At 44.6% G+C, this 19,423-nt stretch overlaps 1 protein-coding gene across 6 annotated transcripts in view; it reads right to left on the bottom strand.

Moving 5' to 3' along the window:
* Nucleotides 1-14,396: 14,396 nt before the first annotated feature.
* ppp1r12a (protein phosphatase 1, regulatory subunit 12A) overlaps nucleotides 14,397-19,423 on the bottom strand; it is an 85,689-nt gene continuing 80,662 nt past the window's right edge. For all 6 annotated transcript variants that reach the window (XM_058417118.1, XM_058417116.1, XM_058417119.1 and 3 more), the window contains one exon: nucleotides 14,397-16,487. Coding sequence is in view for 4 of the 6 variants with exons in the window: in XM_058417116.1 (XP_058273099.1) it covers nucleotides 16,401-16,487 (87 nt within the window). In the remaining 2 variants the exon portion in view is untranslated. The remainder of the gene's footprint in view (nucleotides 16,488-19,423) is intronic.

Genomic DNA, 19,423 nt, shown 5'->3' with positions numbered 1-19,423 from the left:
TGTGTGTATGCAGTATGTGTGTGTGCAGTGTGTGTATGCAGTGTGTGTGTGCAGTATGTGTGTGTATGCAGTATGTGTGTGTATGCAGTATGTGTGTATGTCACAGTATGTGTGTATGCAGTATGTGTGTGTGTATGCAGTATGTGTGTGTGCAGTATGTGTGTATGCAGTATGTGTGTATGCAGTATGTGTGTGTGCAGTATGTGTGTATGCAGTATGTGTGTGTGCAGGTATGTGTGTGTGTATGCAGTATGTGTGTGTATGCAGTATGTGTGTATGCAGTATGTGTGTAAGCAGTATGTGTGTGTGTGTGTGTGTGTGTAAGCAGTATGTGTGTGTGTGTGTGTGTGTATGCAGTATGTGTGTGTGTACAGTATGTGTGCAGTATGTGTGTATGCAGTATGTGTGTGTATACAGTATGTGTATGTGTGTGTATGCAGTATGTGTATGTGTAATGCAGTATGTGTATGCAGTATGTGTATAGTGTGTGTGTGTGCAGTATGTGTGTATGGTGTGTGTGTATGGTATGTGTATGTGTGTGTGTATGCAGTATGTGTGTGTCACAGTGTGTGTGTGTAGTATGTGTGTGTATGCAGTATGTGTGTGTGTGTATGTACAGTATGTGTGTGTATGCAGTATGTGTGTGTACAGTATGTGTGTGTGCAGTATGTGTGTGTATGGTATGTGTGTGTGTGTACAGTGTGTGTATGCAGTATGTGTGTATGCAGTGTGTGTGTGTGCAGTATGTGTGTATGCAGTATGTGTGTGTATGCAGTATGTGTGTGTAGTATGCAGTATGTGTGTGTATGCAGTATGTGTGTGTGTATGTGTGTGTGTGTGCAGTATGTGTGTGTATGCAGTATGTGTGTGTGTATGTGTGTGTATGCAGTATGTGTGTGTGTATGTGTGTGTATGCAGTATGTGTGTGTGTGCAGTGTGTGTGTGTATGTATGTGTGTATGCAGTATGTGTGTGTATGCAGTATGTGTTATGCAGTATGTGTGTGTATGGTATGTGTGTCATGCGGTATGTGTGTGTGCAGGTATGTGTGTGTGCAGTATGTGTGTGTATGGTGTGTATGTGTGTGTGTGCAGTATGTGTGTGTGTATGCAGTATGTGTGTATGCAGTATGTGTGTGCAGTGTGTGTGTATGCAGTATGTATGCAGTATGTGTGTGTCCCCCAGTATCTGTAATACCCAGTATGAGTGTGTGTGTGTGTTAATATGCAGTATGTGTGTGTATGTGTGTATGCAGTGTGTGTGTGTGTATACAGTATGTGTGTGTATGGTGTGTGTGTATGTGTGTGTGTGCAGTATGTGTGTGTGCAGGTATGTGTATGCAGTATGTGTGTGTCTGGTATGTGTGCAGTATGTGTGTGTGTGTGTGTGCAGTATGTGTGTGTGTGCAGGTGTGTGTGTATGCAGTGTGTGTATTATGCAGTATGTGTGTGTGTGTATTATGCAGTGTGTGTGTGTATGCAGTATGTGTGTGTGCAGTATGTGTGTGCAGTATGTGTGTGTGTGTATGTGTGTGTATGCAGTATGTGTGTGTATGCAGTATGTGTGTGCAGTATGTGTGTGTGTATATGCAGTGTGTGTGTGTCACAGTATGTGTATGCAGTATGTGTGTGTATGTGTATGCAGTATGTGTGTATGCAGTGTGTGTGTGTGCAGTATGTGTGTATGGTATGTGTGTGTCACAGTATGTGCATGTGTGTGTATGCAGTATGTATCATGTGTGTGTGTACAGTATGTGTGTGTGCAGTATGTGTGTATGCAGTATGTGTGTGTATGCAGTATGTGTATGGTATGTGTGTGTGCAGTATGTGTGTGTGTACGTATGTGTGTGTATGTGTATGTAGTATGTGTATGTGTATGTGTGTGTATGTGTATGCAGTGTGTATGTGTGTCACAGTATGTGTGTGTATGGTATGTGTGTGTATGTGTATAGTGTGTGTGCAGTGTGTGTGTATGCAGTATGTGTGTGTACAGTATGTGTGTATGCAGTATGTGTGTGTGCAGTGTGTGTGTGTCACAGTATGTGTGTATACAGTATGTGTGTGTGTATGCAGTGTGTGTGTGTATGCAGTATGTGTGTGTCTATGCAGTATGTGTGTATTATGTGTATATTGTATGTGTGTGTATGCAGTATGTGTGTGTGTATATGCAGTATGTGTGCAGTATGTGTGTGTACAGTATGTGTGTGTGCAGTATGTGTGTGTATTATGCAGTATGTGTGTGTATATGTGTGCAGTGTGTGTATGCAGTATGTGTGTGTGTCACAGTATGTGTACGGTGTATGTGTGTGTGTGTATATTATGTGTGTGTGTGTGCAGTATGTGTGTGTATACAGTATGTGTGTATACAGTATGTGTGTGTGTATGCAGTATGTGTGTGTGTATGCAGTATGTATGCAGTATGTGTGTGTATACGATATGTGTGTATACGATATGTGTGTATGCAGTATGTGTGTGTATGCAGTATGTGTGTGTGCAGTATGTGTGTATGCAGTATGTGTGTATGCAGTATGTGTGTATGCAGTATGTGTGTGTCTACAGTATTTATGTGTGTATGTGTGTATGTGTGTGTGTGTATGTGTGTATGCAGTATGTGTGTGTGCAGTATGTGTGTGTGTGTATGCAGTATGTGTGTGTCTGCAGTATGTGTGTGTATGCAGTATGTGTGTGTATGCAGTATGTGTGTGTATAGTGTGTGTATGCAGTATGTGTGTGTACATGTATAGTATGTGTGTGCAGTATGTGTGTGTGCAGTATGTGTATGCAGTGTGTGTGTGTCTACAGTATGTGTGTGTATGCAGTATGTGTGTATACAGTATATGTGTATGCAGTATGTATGTGTATGGTGTGTGTGTACGGTATGAGTGTGTACGGTATGTGTATGGTGTGTGTGTGTACAGTATGTGTGTACGGTATGTGTGTGTACGGTGTGTGTGTGTACGGTATGTGTGTACGGTGTGTGTGTGTGTACGGGGTGTGTGTGTACGGGGTGTGTGTGTACGGTATGTGTGTGTACGGCATGTGTACGGTGTGTGTACGGCATGTGTACGGTGTGTGTGTGTGTACGGTATGTGTGTGTACGGTATGTGTGTGTACGGTATGAGTGTGTACGGTATGTGTGTGTACGGTATGTGTGTGTACGGTATGTGTGTGTACGGTATGAGTGTGTACGGTATGAGTGTGTACGGTATGTGTGTGTACGGTATGTGTGTGTACGGTATGTGTGTGTGTACGGTATGTGTGTGTGTACGATATGTGTGTGTACGATATGTGTGTGTACAGTATGTGTATGGTGTGTGTGTGTACGGTGTGTGTGTACGGTATTTGTGTGTACGGTATGTGTGTGTACGGTATGTGTGTGTACGGTATGTGTGTGTGTACGGTATGTGTGTGTGTACGGTATGTGTGTGTATGGTGTGTGTGTACGGTATGTGTGTGTACGGTATGTGTGTACGGTATGTGTGTGTGTGTACGGTATGTGTACGGTATGTGTATGTGTACGGTATGTGTGTGTACGGTATGTGTATGGTATGAGTGTGTGTACGGTGTGTGTGTGTACGGTATGTGTGTGTACGGTATGTGTGTGTACGGTATGTGTATGGTGTGTGTGTACGGTATGTGTGTGTACGGTATGTGTGTGTACGGTGTGTGTGTGTACGGTATGTGTACGGTGTGTGTGTGTACGGTATGTGTGTGTACGGTATGTGTGTGTACGGTATGTGTACGGTGTGTGTGTGTACGGTATGTGTGTGTACGGTGTGTGTACGGTGTGTGTGTGTACGGTGTGTGTGTGTACGGTGTGTGTGTGTACGGTATGTGTGTGTGTACGGTGTGTGTGTGTACGGTATGTGTGTGTACGGTATGTGTGTGTGTACAGTGTGTGTGTACGGTGTGTGTGTGTACGGTATGTGTGTGTGTACGGTGTGTGTGTGTGTACGGTATGTGTGTGTACGGTATGTGTGTGTACGGTATGTGTGTGTACGGTATGTGTATGGTGTGTGTACGGTATGTGTGTGTACGGTATGTGTATGGTGTGTGTGTACGGTATGTGTGTGTACGGTGTGTGTGTGTACGGTGTGTGTGTGTACGGTATGTGTGTGTGTATGGTATGTGTGTGTATGGTGTGTGTGTATGGTGTGTGTGTATGATGTGTGTGTACGGTATGTGTGTGTACGATATGTGCGTGTATGGTGTGTGTGTGTGTGTACGGTATGTGTGTGTATGGTATACGGTGTGTGTGTACAGTGTGTGTGTGTACGGTGTGTGTGTGTACGGTGTGTGTGTGTACGGTGTGTGTGTGTACGGTGTGTGTGTGTACGGTATGTGTGTGTACGGTATGTGTACGGTATGTGTGTGTATGGTATACGGTGTGTGTGTACAGTGTGTGTGTGTGTACGGTGTGTGTGTGTACGGTGTGTGTGTGTACGGTATGTGTGTGTATGGTGTGTGTGTGTACGGTATGTGTGTGTACGGTATGTGTACGGTGTGTGTGTGTACGGTATGTGTGTGTACGGTGTGTGTACGGTATGTGTGTGTACGGTATGTGTGTGTGTACAGTGTGTGTGTACGGTGTGTGTGTGTACGGTATGTGTGTGTGTACGGTGTGTGTGTGTGTACGGTATGTGTGTGTACGGTATGTGTGTGTACGGTATGTGTGTGTACGGTATGTGTGTGTACGGTATGTGTATGGTGTGTGTGTACGGTGTGTGTGTGTACGGTATGTGTGTGTACGGTGTGTGTGTGTACGGTGTGTGTGTGTACGGTATGTGTGTGTGTGTATGGTATGTGTGTGTATGGTGTGTGTGTGTATGATGTGTGTGTACGGTATGTGTGTGTACGATATGTGTGTGTATGGTGTGTGTGTGTACGGTATGTGTGTGTACGGTGTGTGTGTGTACGGTATGTGTGTGTATGATGTGTGTGTACGGTATGTGTGTGTATGATGTGTGTGTACGGTATGTGTGTGTACGGTATGTGTGTGTATGGTGTGTGTGTACGGTATGTGTATGTGTACGGTATGTGTGTGTACGGTATGTGTGTGTACGGTATGTGTATGGTATGAGTGTGTGTACGGTATGTGTGTGTACGGTATGTGTGTGTACGGTATGTGTGTGTACGGTATGTGTGTGTACGGTATGTGTACGGTGTGTGTGTGTACGGTATGTGTACGGTATGTGTGTGTACGGTATGTGTGTGTACGGTATGTGTGTGTACGGTATGTGTGTGTACGGTATGAGTGTGTACGGTATGTGTATGGTGTGTGTGTACGGTATGTGTGTGTACGGTATGTGTGTGTACGGTGTGTGTGTGTACGGTATGTGTGTGTACGGTGTGTGTGTACGGTATGAGTGTGTACGGTATGTGTATGGTGTGTGTGTACGGTATGTGTGTGTACGGTGTGTGTGTGTACGGTGTGTGTGTACGGTATGAGTGTGTACGGTATGTGTGTGTACGGTATGTGTATGGTGTGTGTACGGTATGTGTATGGTGTGTGTGTACGGTATGAGTGTGTACGGTATGTGTATGGTGTGTGTGTGTACGGTATGTGTGTGTATGGTATACGGTGTGTGTGTACAGTGTGTGTGTGTGTACGGTATGTGTGTGTACGGTATGTGTGTGTACGGTGTGTGTGTGTACGGTGTGTGTGTGTACGGTATGTGTGTGTATGGTGTGTGTGTGTACGGTATGTGTGTGTACGGTGTGTGTGTGTACGGTATGTGTGTGTACGGTGTGTGTGTGTACGGTATGTGTGTGTACGGTATGTGTGTGTACGGTGTGTGTGTGTACGGTATGTGTGTGTGTACGGTGTGTGTGTGTGTACGGTGTGTGTGTGTACGGTATGTGTGTGTACGGTGTGTGTGTGTACGGTGTGTGTGTACGGTATGTGTGTGTACGGTATGTGTATGGTGTGTGTGTACGGTGTGTGTGTGTACGGTATGTGTACGGTATGTGTGTGTACGGTGTGTGTGTGTACGGTGTGTGTGTACGGTATGTGTGTGTGTACGGTATGTGTACGGTATGTGTGTGTACGGTATGTGTGTGTGTACGGTGTGTGTGTGTACGGTGTGTGTGTGTACGGTATGTGTGTGTGTATGGTATGTGTGTGTATGGTGTGTGTGTATGGTGTGTGTGTATGATGTGTGTGTACGGTATGTGTGTGTACGATATGTGTGTGTATGGTGTGTGTGTACGGTATGTGCGTGTGTGTACGTGTGTGTACGGTATGTGTGTGTATGGTATACGGTGTGTATGTACAGTGTGTGTGTGTGTACGGTATGTGTGTGTACGGTGTGTGTGTGTACGGTATGTGTGTGTACGGTATGTGTACGGTATGTGTGTGTACGGTGTGTGTGTGTACGGTGTGTGTGTGTACGGTGTGTGTGTGTACGGTATGTGTGTGTACGGTATGTGTGTGTACGGTGTGTGTGTGTACGGTATGTGTGTGTACGGTATGTGTGTGTACGGTATGTGTGTGTACGGTATGTGTGTGTACGGTATGTGTATGGTGTGTGTACGGTATGTGTGTGTACGGTGTGTGTGTGTACGGTGTGTGTGTGTACGGTATGTGTGTGTACGGTATGTGTGTGTACGGTATGTGTGTGTACGGTATGTGTATGGTGTGTGTACGGTATGTGTGTGTACGGTGTGTGTGTGTACGGTGTGTGTGTACGGTATGTGTGTGTACGGTATGTGTGTGTACGGTATGTGTATGGTGTGTGTACGGTATGTGTATGGTGTGTGTGTACGGTATGTGTGTGTACGGTATGTGTGTGTACGGTATGTGTGTGTACGGTATGTGTATGGTGTGTGTGTACGGTATGTGTACGGTATGTGTGTGTACGGTATGTGTATGGTGTGTGTGTACGGTATGTGTGTGTACGGTATGTGTGTGTACGGTGTGTGTGTGTACGGTATGTGTGTGTACGGTATGTGTGTGTACGGTATGTGTGTGTACGGTATGTGTACGGTGTGTGTGTGTACGGTATGTGTGTGTACGGTGTGTGTGTGTACGGTATGTGTGTGTACGGTATGTGTGTGTACGGTGTGTGTGTGTACGGTATGTGTGTGTACGGTATGTGTGTGTGTACGGTGTGTGTGTGTACGGTATGTGTGTGTACGGTATGTGTACGGTATGTGTGTGTACGGTGTGTGTGTGTACGGTATGTGTGTGTACGGTATGTGTGTGTACGGTATGTGTGTGTACGGTGTGTGTGTGTACGGTGTGTGTGTGTACGGTGTGTGTGTGTACGGTATGTGTGTGTACGGTATGTGTACGGTATGTGTGTGTACGGTGTGTGTGTGTACGGTATGTGTGTGTACGGTATGTGTGTGTACGGTGTGTGTGTGTACGGTGTGTGTGTGTACGGTATGTGTGTACGGTATGTGTGTGTACGGTGTGTGTGTGTGTACGGTGTGTGTGTGTACGGTGTGTGTGTGTGTACGGTGTGTGTAGGGTGTGTGTGTGTACGGTATGTGTGTGTACGGTATGTGTACGGTGTGTGTGTGTACGGTATGTGTGTGTACGGTATGTGTGTGTACGGTATGTGTATGGTGTGTGTGTACGGTATGTGTATGGTGTGTGTGTACGGTATGTGTGTGTACGGTGTGTGTGTGTACGGTATGTGTGTGTGTACGGTATGTGTGTGTGTACGGTGTGTGTGTGTGTACGGTATGTGTACGGTATGTGTACGGTATGTGTACGGTATGTGTGTGTGTACGGTATGTGTGTGTACGGTGTGTGTGTGTACTGTGTGTGTGTACGGTATGTGTATGGTGTGTGTGTACGGTATGTGTGTGTACGGTGTGTGTGTGTACGGTATGTGTGTACGGTATGTGTGTGTACGGTGTGTGTGTGTACGGTGTGTGTGTGTACGGTGTGTGTGTGTACGGTATGTGTGTGTACGGTATGTGTGTGTGTACAGTATGTGTACGGTGTGTGTGTGTACGGTATGTGTGTGTACGGTATGTGTGTGTACGGTATGTGTGTGTACGGTATGTGTACGGTGTGTGTGTGTACGGTATGTGTGTGTACGGTATGTGTGTGTACGGTATGTGTGTGTACGGTGTGTGTGTACGGTGTGTGTGTGTACGGTGTGTGTGTGTACGGTATGTGTACGGCATGTGTACGGTGTGTGTGTGTACGGCATGTGTACGGTGTGTGTGTGTGTGTGTACGGTATGTGTGTGTACGGTATGTGTGTGTACGGTGTGTGTGTGTACGGTATGTGTGTGTACGGTATGTGTGTGTACGGTATGTGTACGGTATGTGTGTGTACGGTATGTGTGTACGGTATGTGTGTGTGTACGGTATGTGTGTGTGTACGGTATGTGTGTGTACGGTATGTGTGTGTACGGTGTGTGTACGGTGTGTGTGTGTACGGTATGTGTACGGTATGTGTGTGTACGATATGTGTGTGTACGGTATGTGTGTGTATGGTATACGGTGTGTGTGTACAGTGTGTGTGTGTACGGTATGTGTGTGTACGGTGTGTGTGTGTACGGTGTGTGTGTGTACGGTATGTGTGTGTACGGTATGTGTACGGTATGTGTGTGTGTACGGTATGTGTGTGTACAGTATGTGTACGATATGTGTGTGTACAGTATGTGTACGGTGTGTGTGTACGGTATTTGTGTGTATGGTATGTGTGTGTACGGTATGTGTGTGTGTACGGTATGTGTGTGTGTACGGTATGTGTGTGTACGGTATGTGTGTGTACGGTATGTGTGTGTGTACGGTATGTGTGTGTGTACGGTATGAGTGTGTACGGTATGTGTACGGTATGTGTACGGTATGTGTGTGTGTACGGTGTGTGTGTACGGTGTGTGTGTGTGTACGGTATGTGTGTGTGTACGGTGTGTGTGTGTACGGTATGAGTGTGTATGGTGTGTGTGTATGGTATGTGTGTGTGTACGGTGTGTGTGTGTGTACGGTATGTGTACGGTATGTGTATGGTATGTGTGTGTGTACGGTGTGTGTGTACGGTGTGTGTGTGTACGGTGTGTGTGTGTACGGTATGTGTGTGTGTACGGTGTGTGTGTGTACGGTATGAGTGTGTATGGTGTGTGTGTATGGTATGTGTGTGTGTACGGTGTGTGTGTACGGTGTGTGTGTGTACGGTGTGTGTGTGTACGGTATGTGTATGGTATGTGTGTGTACGGTATGTGTGTGTGTACGGTGTGTGTGTGTACGGTATGAGTGTGTATGGTGTGTGTGTATGGTATGTGTGTGTGTACGGTGTGTGTGTGTGTACGGTATGTGTGTGTACGGTATGTGTACGGTATGTGTACGGTATGTGTATGGTATGTGTGTGTGTACGGTATGTGTGTGTACGGTATGTGTGTGTGTACGGTATGTGTGTGTACGGTATGTGTACGGTATGTGTACGGTATGTGTATGGTATGTGTGTGTGTACGGTATGTGTACGGTATGTGTACGGTATGTGTGTGTGTACGGTATGTGTGTGTGTACGGTATGTGTGTGTACGGTATGTGTACGGTATGTGTATGGTATGTGTGTGTGTACGGTATGTGTGTGTGTACGGTATGTGTGTGTGTACGGTATGTGTGTGTGTAATTTGTGGCTTTAAACATTCACACTGTTTCTTTAAACTATACATCACCTGATACAATAAAGAAACAAATAAAGTAACATTGTGAAATCTGATGTTTGTCACCTGAAGTTGTTTGTTTATAGAAGTTGGTAAGCTCCACCCACTTGTTATTAAGGCCCTGATAAACAAAAAGTTGTTTATTTCCTTCACTGTGTAGGTTTACACTCACTCTCCACTTTATTAGGAACACCTGGACATTCACAGACTCACCCAAACTGGACAGGTGGAAATCGTTTCCCAGTCTTCATCTGTCCAGTGTGGGTGTGTTCTCCTGAGAGCCTCAGAGTGGTGTTCCTGGTTGAGGAGAGGAACCTGATGTGGTCTGCTGTTGGAGCTCATCCACCTCGAGCGCTGATGTGATCTGAGGTGCTTTTCTTCTCAGCACGTCTGTACAGTGTGATGATTTGAGTTACTCGAGACTTCCTGTAGCCTCACACCAGTCTGATCATTCTCCTCTGATCTGCTCATCTCCCAGGGGTTTCAGTCTGATCATTCTCCTCTGATCTGCTCATCTCCCAGGGGTTTCAGTCTGATCATTCTCCTCTGATCTGCTCATCTCCCAGGGGTTTCAGTCTGATCATTCTCCTCTGATCTGCTCATCTCCCAGGGGTTTCAGTCTGATCATTCTCCTCTGATCTGCTCATCTCCCAGGGGTTTCAGTCTGATCATTCTCCTCTGATCTGCTCATCTACCAGGGGTTTCAGTCTGATCATTCTCCTCTGATCTGCTCATCTACCAGGGGTTTCAGTCTGATCATTCTCCTCTGATCTGCTCATCTCCCAGGGGTTTCAGTCTGATCATTCTCCTCTGATCTGCTCATCTACCAGGGGTTTCAGTCTGATCATTCTCCTCTGATCTGCTCATCTACCAGGGGTTTCAGTCTGATCATTCTCCTCTGATCTGCTCATCTACCAGGGGTTTCAGTCTGATCATTCTCCTCTGATCTGCTCATCTACCAGGGGTTTCAGTCTGATCATTCTCCTCTGATCTGCTCATCTACCAGGGGTTTCAGTCTGATCATTCTCCTCTGATCTGCTCATCTACCAGGGGTTTCAGTCTGATCATTCTCCTCTGATCTGCTCATCTACCAGGGGTTTCAGTCTGATCATTCTCCTCTGATCTGCTCATCTACCAGGGGTTTCAGTCTGATCATTCTCCTCTGATCTGCTCATCTACCAGGGGTTTCAGTCTGAAGATCCTCCTCTCACTGGATGTTTTTTTGCACCATTCTGTGTAAATACTCAGTTCAGCACATCTGGTCCTCACGTCCATGTCAGGGTTAAAGTCTTCCTCCTTCCTCCCCCATGCTTCCTCCCTCACATTTCCTCCCCCCCCCACACTTCCTCCTTCACGCTTCCTCCCTCACACTTCCTCCCTCCTCCCTCACATTTCCTCCTTCCTCCCTCACGCTTCCTCCCTCCTCCCTCACGCTTCCTCCTTCTTCCCACACACTTCCTCCCTCACGCTTCCTCCTTCTTCCCACACACTTCCTCCCTCATGCTTCCTCCCTCACGCATCCTCCTTCCTCCCTCACGCTTCCTCCTTCCCCCCTCACGCTTCCTCCTTCCCCCCTCACGCTTCCTCCTTCCCCCCTCACGCTTCCTCCCACACATTTCCTCCCTCCCACACACTTCCCCTCTCACGCTTCCTCCACACTTCCCCTCACGCTTCCTCCACACTTCCTCCTTCCTCCCACACACTTCCACCCTCATGCTTCCTCCTTCCTCCCTCACGCTTCCTCTTTCCCTCCTCCCTCACACTTCCTCCTTCCTCCCTCACATTTCCTCCCTCCTCCCTCACGCTTCCTCCTTCCTCCCTCACACTTCCTCCTTCCTCCCTCACGCTTCCTCCCTCACATTTCCTTCTTCCTCCCTCACACTTCCTCCTTCTTCCCACACACTTCCTCCTTCCCCCCTCACACTTCCTCCCTCACCCCTCACACTTCCTCCCTCACATTTCCTCCTTCCTGCCTCACACTTCCTCCTTCCTCCCTCACACTTCCCCTCTCACGCTTCCTCCACACTTCCTCCTTGCTCCCTCACACTTCCTCCTTCTTCCCACACACTTCCTGCTTCTTCCCACACACTTCCACCCTCACGCTTCCGCCTTCCTCCCTCACGCATCCTCCTTCATGCTTCCTCCCTCACATTTTCTCCTTGCTCCTTCACGCTTCCTCCCTCACGCTTCCTCCTTCCCCCCCTCACACTTCCTCCTTCATGCTTCCTCCCTCACACTTCCTCCCTCCTCTCTCCCTCACACTTCCTCCTTCCCCCCCTCACACTTCCTCCCTCACACTTCCCCTCTCATGCTTCCTCCACACTTCCTCCTTGCTCCCTCACACTTCCTCCTTCTTCCCACACACTTCCACCCTCACGCTTCCGCCTTCCTCCCTCACGCTTCCTCCTTCACGCTTCCTCCCTCACATTTTCTCCTTGCTCCTTCACGCTTCCTCCCTCCTCCCTCACGCTTCCTCCTTCCTCCCTCACGCTTCCTCCTTCCCCCCCTCACACTTCCTCCCTCACACTTCCTCCTTCACGCTTCCTCCCTCACACTTCCTCCTTCTTCCCACACACTTCCTCCTTCTGAAAACCTCACTCAAAGAGCTTTAAACATTTCTCTATTAATTCTAAGACATTTCTATTAAATTTAAAACTAGACATCTAAGTCTGAGACATCTAAGTGAAATCATGAAAAATGATTTGATCCCCTGCTGATTTTGTACGTTTACCCCCTGACTAAGAAATGATCAGTCTGTAATTTTAATGGTAGGTTTATCTGAACAGTGAGACAGAATAACAACAAAAAAATCCAGAAAAACACATTTCAGGAAAGTTCTACATTGATTTGCATTTTATTGATTGAAATAAGTATTTGATCCCCTATCAATCAAAGATTTCTGGCTCCCAGGTGTCTTTTATACAGGTAAGGAGCTGAGATTAAGAGCACTCCCCGAGAGTGCTCCTACTGTAATCTCAGCTCATTAACTGTATGAAAGACACCTGTCCACAGAAGGAAGCAATCAATCAGATTCCAAACTCTCCATCATGGCCAAGACCAAAGAGCTGTCCATGGATGTCAGGGACAAGATTGTAGACCTACACAAGGCTGGAATGAGCTACAAGACCATCTCCAAGCAGATTGGTGAGAAGGTGACAACAGTTGGTGCGATTATTCCCAAATGGAAGAAACACAAAAGGACTGTCAGTCTTCCTCGGTCTGGGGCTCCATGCAAGATCTCACCTCATGGAGTTTCAATGATCATGAGAACGGCGAGGAATCTGCCCAGAATTACACTGGAGGATTTTGTCAATGATCTCAAGGCAGCTGGGACCACAGTCACCAAGAAAACAATTGGAAACACACTACGCCGTGAAAGACTGAAATCCAGTAGCACCCGCAAGGTCCCCCTGCTAAAGAAAGCACATGTACAGGACCATCTGAAGTTTGCCAGTGAACATCTGAATGATTCAGAGGAGAACTGGGTGAAAGTGTTGTGGTCAAATGAGACCAAAATCCAGCTCTTTGGCATCAACTCAACTCGCCGTGAGGAATGCTGCCTATGACTCCAAGAAGACCATCCCCACCGTCAAACATGGAGGTGGAAACATTATGCTTTGGCGGTGTTTTTCTGCTAAGGGGACAGGACAACTGCACCGCATCAAAGGGACGATGGACGGGGCCATGTACCGTCAAATCTTGAGTGAGAACCTCCTTCCCTCAGTCAGGGCATTGAAAATGGGTCGTGGATGCAAAGAGGAGTGGGTCCAAATTCCTTGAGATGTGAGATGTGTGCAAACCTGGTGGCCAACTACAAGAAATGTCTGACGTCTGTGATTGCCAACGAGGGTTTGCCACCAAGCACTAAGTCATGTTTTGCAAAGGGGTCAAATACTTATTTCACGCAAATCAATGTAGAACTTTTCTGAAATGTGTTTTTCTGGATTTTTTTGTTGTTATTCTGTCTCTCACTGTTCAGATAAACCTACCATTAAAATTACAGACTGATCATTTCTTTGTCAGGGGGCAAACGTACAAAATCAGCAGGGGATCAAATCATTTTTTCCATCACTGTAAATATTATATTAATAATAATAAGGGAATTATAAAGTTCAAGTGTTCGATAAAATGTGTAATATAAAATACTCAAGAAAATAAAAGAACAGCAAACTTCTAGTTTTCAAAAAAAGATAAAATAAAATATTTAAAAACAATCAATTCTTAAGTGTTTAGTAAAACAGAAAAAACAAATACATAACCAAAAATAATAAACATAAGTTGATGTATAAAGTTCAATAAATGAATAATAAATAAAATAATAAAAACAGAAATAAAATATCACAAAAAATATTCTAAATAATTAGGAAAAAAGTCATGTGATGAAATATATGCATTCAAAAGAAACAAATACAATATTTTTTTTTAAGAAATAAAGTATATCATTATTTTTGCTTAAATACATTTTAAAATAATTATTTAAAAAAACATTTTAAATATCCAAAAAAACAATGAACTTAAACAATTAAGAAAAATATAAAATGATAAAATTATACACAAAACTGCATGTAAGAAATTAAAGTATATAAATATAAAATTATATATAAAAAAGTGAATGAGAATCTGTTCAATAAATGTAAAATTTAAATAAATAAATAAATAAATAAAATTATATTAATAAACAAAAAATAAATAAAATAAAAGAAATAAAAATAAAAGAAACAAAATAAATGAATAAATAAATATTGGAGAAATAAAGGCAGGCAGGAGAGGGAGGAGTTTTTACAATGTACAACTTTATTTGAACTCTCAGTGGTTGTAGTCACAGCACAGCTCGCATGTAGAAGCCACACATCTATTTTACAATGATGACGGGATATTAAAAAAAAAAAGGAGGAAAAATAAACAAAAACAAACAAACAAACAAAAAAAAATTAAAACCTAAACCAAAGAGGAGAGTCCAACAGTCTTTTCCCTGCTCTTCTCTTTAAACTACAGCATTCTCATGTTAAAAGGCCACTGAAATGCATAAAATCTCTGATTCGCTCGGACTCTCGATAAAAATACGGACACGAGACTCGGCCACGGCGTGGACAGTGCAGATAGATGATGGGTTATTTATGTAATAAAAAAAAAAATTTTAAAAAAAGAGAGAAAGGAAGGAAGGAAGGGGACAGGGTTAGCGATATCTAGGCTTTCAGTTTTAGTGACGAGATCTCGGCTAATACTAACAGCACTGAGGAGGAGGAGGAGGAAGATCAAATAAAATAAGAAGAGCACTCAACGCATGTGAAGTAGTGAAGTGGTATTATATTATTCTTATGTCACAATTACGGTGAATATTTATTTCTCTTTAAAACTGAAGGATGCACTGAAGCCCCTCCCCCGTTACCGCAGCATACGAGGGGCGGCGGCACTACCGTTATTCAACAGCACTATATAAAAAAACAAAAACAAAACAACAAAATATTTAAAACACACTTTCGTCCGCCGGAGCCGCGATATTGGAACAGTAACAGACGGAAAAAAGCATCAACGCATGCCATGTGCTCATCAACACGATACGTACGGGTTATATACAGCTTCACTCAGTACCTGCTAAAAACACCGTGAGGGTTAAACTAACACCGCCGCCTTCAACACTACACACTACTGACGGCCGGGTGGGGGGTGGGGCTTGGGAGGAGGAAGTGCGTCCGGGAAAGTGGTAAAAGGAAGAAAGAAAGAGGAAAAGGAGAGGAAGAAGAAGAGAGGAGGAGGAAGATGATCTATAGAGGAGAAGTAGGAGGAGGAATGGGGAAACAGGAAGTGGGAATGGGGAAATAGTTAGTAGAGAAGAAGTAGGAATGGAGAAACAGGAAGTAGAAAAAAGGAAAAGGAAGTAAGGAGGAATTAATGTAAAGTGTGGATGAGGATAAAGGATGTGTGATGGAGGGGAAAAAGGGAGGAAGAAGGAAGGATGACCGGGGGGGGGGGGGTTAAGAGAGGAAAGAGACAGAATGAAAAAAGGGGAGGGACCAAGAGAAGAGAAGAGAAGAGAAGAGAAGAGAAGAGAAGAGAAGAGAAGAGAAGAGAAGAGAAGAGAAGAGAAGAGAAGAGAAGAGAAGAGAAGAGAAGTTTTCTTCCTACTGCAGGTTAAAGCACTGTGTCTAAAGGAACAGAGGCGTATTGCACATTCAGTGAAAGCTCAACATTCCACCAGAGGGGAGAGCGTGAGTGAGAGTGTGTGTGTGTGTGTGTGTGTGTGTGTGTGTGTGAGGGAGGAGGAGGGGGGTGATGTTGGCGGGGGTTCAGATCCAGGTTCAGTGCACCAACACTGCTGAATGCTGGGAAATCCGCTGCTGAGAAACAGTACCACAGAGGGAGGGGAAGGGGGCGGGGCTTCTGCATGAAAAGGGGAGATGAAAGAGACAGAGAGAGAGAGAGAGAGAGAGAGAGAGAGGGAAAAGGGGGCGAGAGAGATACACTCACTATGGAAGGAGGAAGGAAAATAAAGGAAAGTTTGTGGCACCAAATAAACTGTTTTTTTCTTTATTTCCTTTTTGTCTGTACAAACGAAGCCGTCTCTGCCCTGTAAACTGACCACGTCTGTGTGTGTCTGTGTGTGTGTGTGTGTTGCAGCAGCCAGATCAAACATGGAGGAAGGAAGTGAGGCGTTAGGGGAGGAGCAAGTGAGCGCGTGATGGAGGGATGGAGGAGGATGGATGTGTTTTGTGGTGCGTGTTGCTCTAACGGGTCACAGCGTGTAAATAGCCCACACTGACCACAGGGGGCGCTGCTCTACTTAGACAGTTTACTAATGACTCGGATCAGAGCGCCATTCTCGTCCTTTAGCCTCTGGTTGTCTGCCTTCAAGTCAGGAAGCATCTGAAAGACAAGAAGAAGAAGAGAAGAGACGTGAGAACACTGGAGCTGAGGAGGAGGAGGAGGAGGAGATGATGTTCCTTCCTGTTGGAGAGATCTGACTCCACGTGTAGAACACGTTCCTCATCAGCATCACACACACACACACACGTCTGCAGACTCCTTCCTCTCCAGACACATCCATCCATCCTTTCTTCCTGTCTCTGTGAGTCTGTCTCTTCCTTTTACTCCCTTTCCTGCTGCTTTAAATTTCATCTTCCTCTCCATCTTCCCCTCTTCTCTCCCTCCATCTTCCCCTCTTCTCTCCCTCCATCCCTCCCTCTCTCTCTTCATCTTCCCACAAATCTTCCTCTCTTCTCTTCCCCATCCTCCCTCCATCTCTTCCTCCACATTTCCCCCATCCTTCCCCTCTTCATCTTTCCCTCTCTGTTCCTCCTGCATCTGTAGCCTTTTTCTGTTCCTGAGTGACCTCACTTCCTGTTCCTGTCTTGTTACACTTTAGTTGTTTGTTTTCTCAGCCTCCGTGTCCTTTCTTTTTTTATTTCTTTCTTTCTTTCTTTATTAAACACACAGTGCAGCCGGGTGAGTTTGGTCTGATGTGTCTGGGGAGTGGGTGGAGTCAGCGGTGCAGACTGATGAGACGGAAGCGTATGATTGGTTAAACTCTGATGCTTTTTGAGGAAGGTGTTCTGTGTACAGACACCATGCGCTTCGATGCTCAGTTACTCTTTACGCTACGCCCTTGTCGACTCTGTGGCGCCTCACGCCAGCTTGCTGACCGACGCCTGGGACATCCTGTGATGCTGAATGGAGGCGGGGCTTAAATTCAGAGAGAGAGGAAATCGACAAGGGCAGGCTGGTCACATGATCCTGATCACCTGAGCTACAGAATCATCTCACAGCAGGCCAAAACTCTAAAACCAGCCATGCGGTGGAGAATTAGCAAAGAAATGCTTCACACACACAGAAGTCCTTCACACACACACACACACATTACTCTGTTTAGTTACAATCCATATTTAGCCAGCTTCAGTGCAACGTACATAACATCAGCAAAACTAGCAAACAGTGCTAGCGACCCAACGCCAGTTAATTATCTAGCTAGCATTAGCACAGTGGTGGATTTAGATAGCGGCTAGCTTAGCAAATGCTTAGTGAATGCTACTAAACTATTATATTGCGTATTTAAAGCAAGTAGCTAGTTACGGAACTAGTGTGTGATCGACGGTTCTTAAGCTCCGCCCTTACTGATCCAGAGACAACACTCGTTAAAGGACGTGATAATGAATGCTAACACCTCTACACGCCTAAGCTCTCAGCCAATCAGCACGCAGCACTGAGATTCTGATAGAGAGTCTGTCTGGATTTAATGTGTAATCATGTTTTATTCACACACACACACACAGAGTTCCACTGGCCAGAGTGAAAATAAACTGAGACAAAACAATATGAGTAAATAAATAATAATAAAAAATAAAAGTTCACCTGTTCAAGGCCAAAAATATCAATTTAATTAAAAAAATGTAGATTTGTTTCTCAGATATTTTTTGAAAAAATCATTTTAATTTTTAGTATTTTCTGCATTAAAAATAAAGAGAAAAATTGAAAAAGCTGCAATTAAAATATAGGTAAAAAATATATATGTTTGATATGTAATTTTCTGGACAGTAAAAAAAAAATAATAAAACTGTAAAAAAAAAAATGTAATTTATTTTTAGATATACACTGTTATTAAAATGCCTTGTGATAAAAAAAAAATTATACACATTTCTATATTTAAAAAAAAGTGTGTGTGTGTGTGTGTTCGGATGCATGATTGCCGTAAGCAGAAGCCATGCAGTCCCATAAAAACATCAGGCAACAGAACCAGGAAAAAATTTAAATAAAAAAAAAAAATAATAATAATAATAAAGAAAAAGAAATCTGTGAATTATTCAAAGTGTAAAGATCTGAATCGAGTAAAGAGCTGAGCGGCAGATCAGTTCATGCAGGAAGCAGACTCAGATCAGATCAGAACAAACAGAGCTCTACGTCACAGCAACACACTCCAGAACCAAACCAGTCCAGAACCAAACCAGTTCATCAGCACTCAGATTTATTACTGAGAAACTGGGAAATTTAACACAGCTCCATCATCCACCTCTAATACAGCAAAATAAATACACAATACACACACAAATACACACTACACTACACTACAGTACACTACACTACAGTACAGTACACTACAGTACACTACACTACACTACAGTACAGTACACTACACTACAGTACAGTACACTACAGTACACTACACTACACTACACTACAGTACAGTACACTACACTACAGTACAGTACACTACAGTACACTACACTACACTACAGTACACTACACTACACTACAGTACAGTACACTACACTACAGTACAGTACAGTACACTACACTACAGTACAGTACAGTACACTACAGTACACTACACTACAGTACACTACACTACAGTACAGTACACTACAGTACACTACACTACACTACACTACAGTACAGTACACTACACTACAGTACAGTACACTACAGTACACTACACTACACTACAGTACACTACACTACACTACAGTACAGTACACTACACTACAGTACAGTACAGTACACTACACTACAGTACAGTACAGTACACTACAGTACACTACACTACAGTACAGTACACTACAGTACACTACACTACAGTACAGTACACTACAGTACACTACACTACACTACACTACACTACAGTACAGTACACTACACTACAGTACACTACACTACAGTACACTACACTACACTACACTACAGTACAGTACAGTACACTACAGTACACTACAGTACAGTACACTACACTGCACTACACTACAGTACACTACACTACACTACAGTACAGTACACTACAGTACACTACAGTACACTACACTACACTACAGTAC

The sequence above is a fragment of the Hemibagrus wyckioides genome, linkage group LG19, assembly GCF_019097595.1.
Source record: "Hemibagrus wyckioides isolate EC202008001 linkage group LG19, SWU_Hwy_1.0, whole genome shotgun sequence".
Classification (NCBI taxonomy): domain Eukaryota; kingdom Metazoa; phylum Chordata; class Actinopteri; order Siluriformes; family Bagridae; genus Hemibagrus; species Hemibagrus wyckioides.
This window is presented reverse-complemented; position numbering and strand designations above follow the sequence as displayed.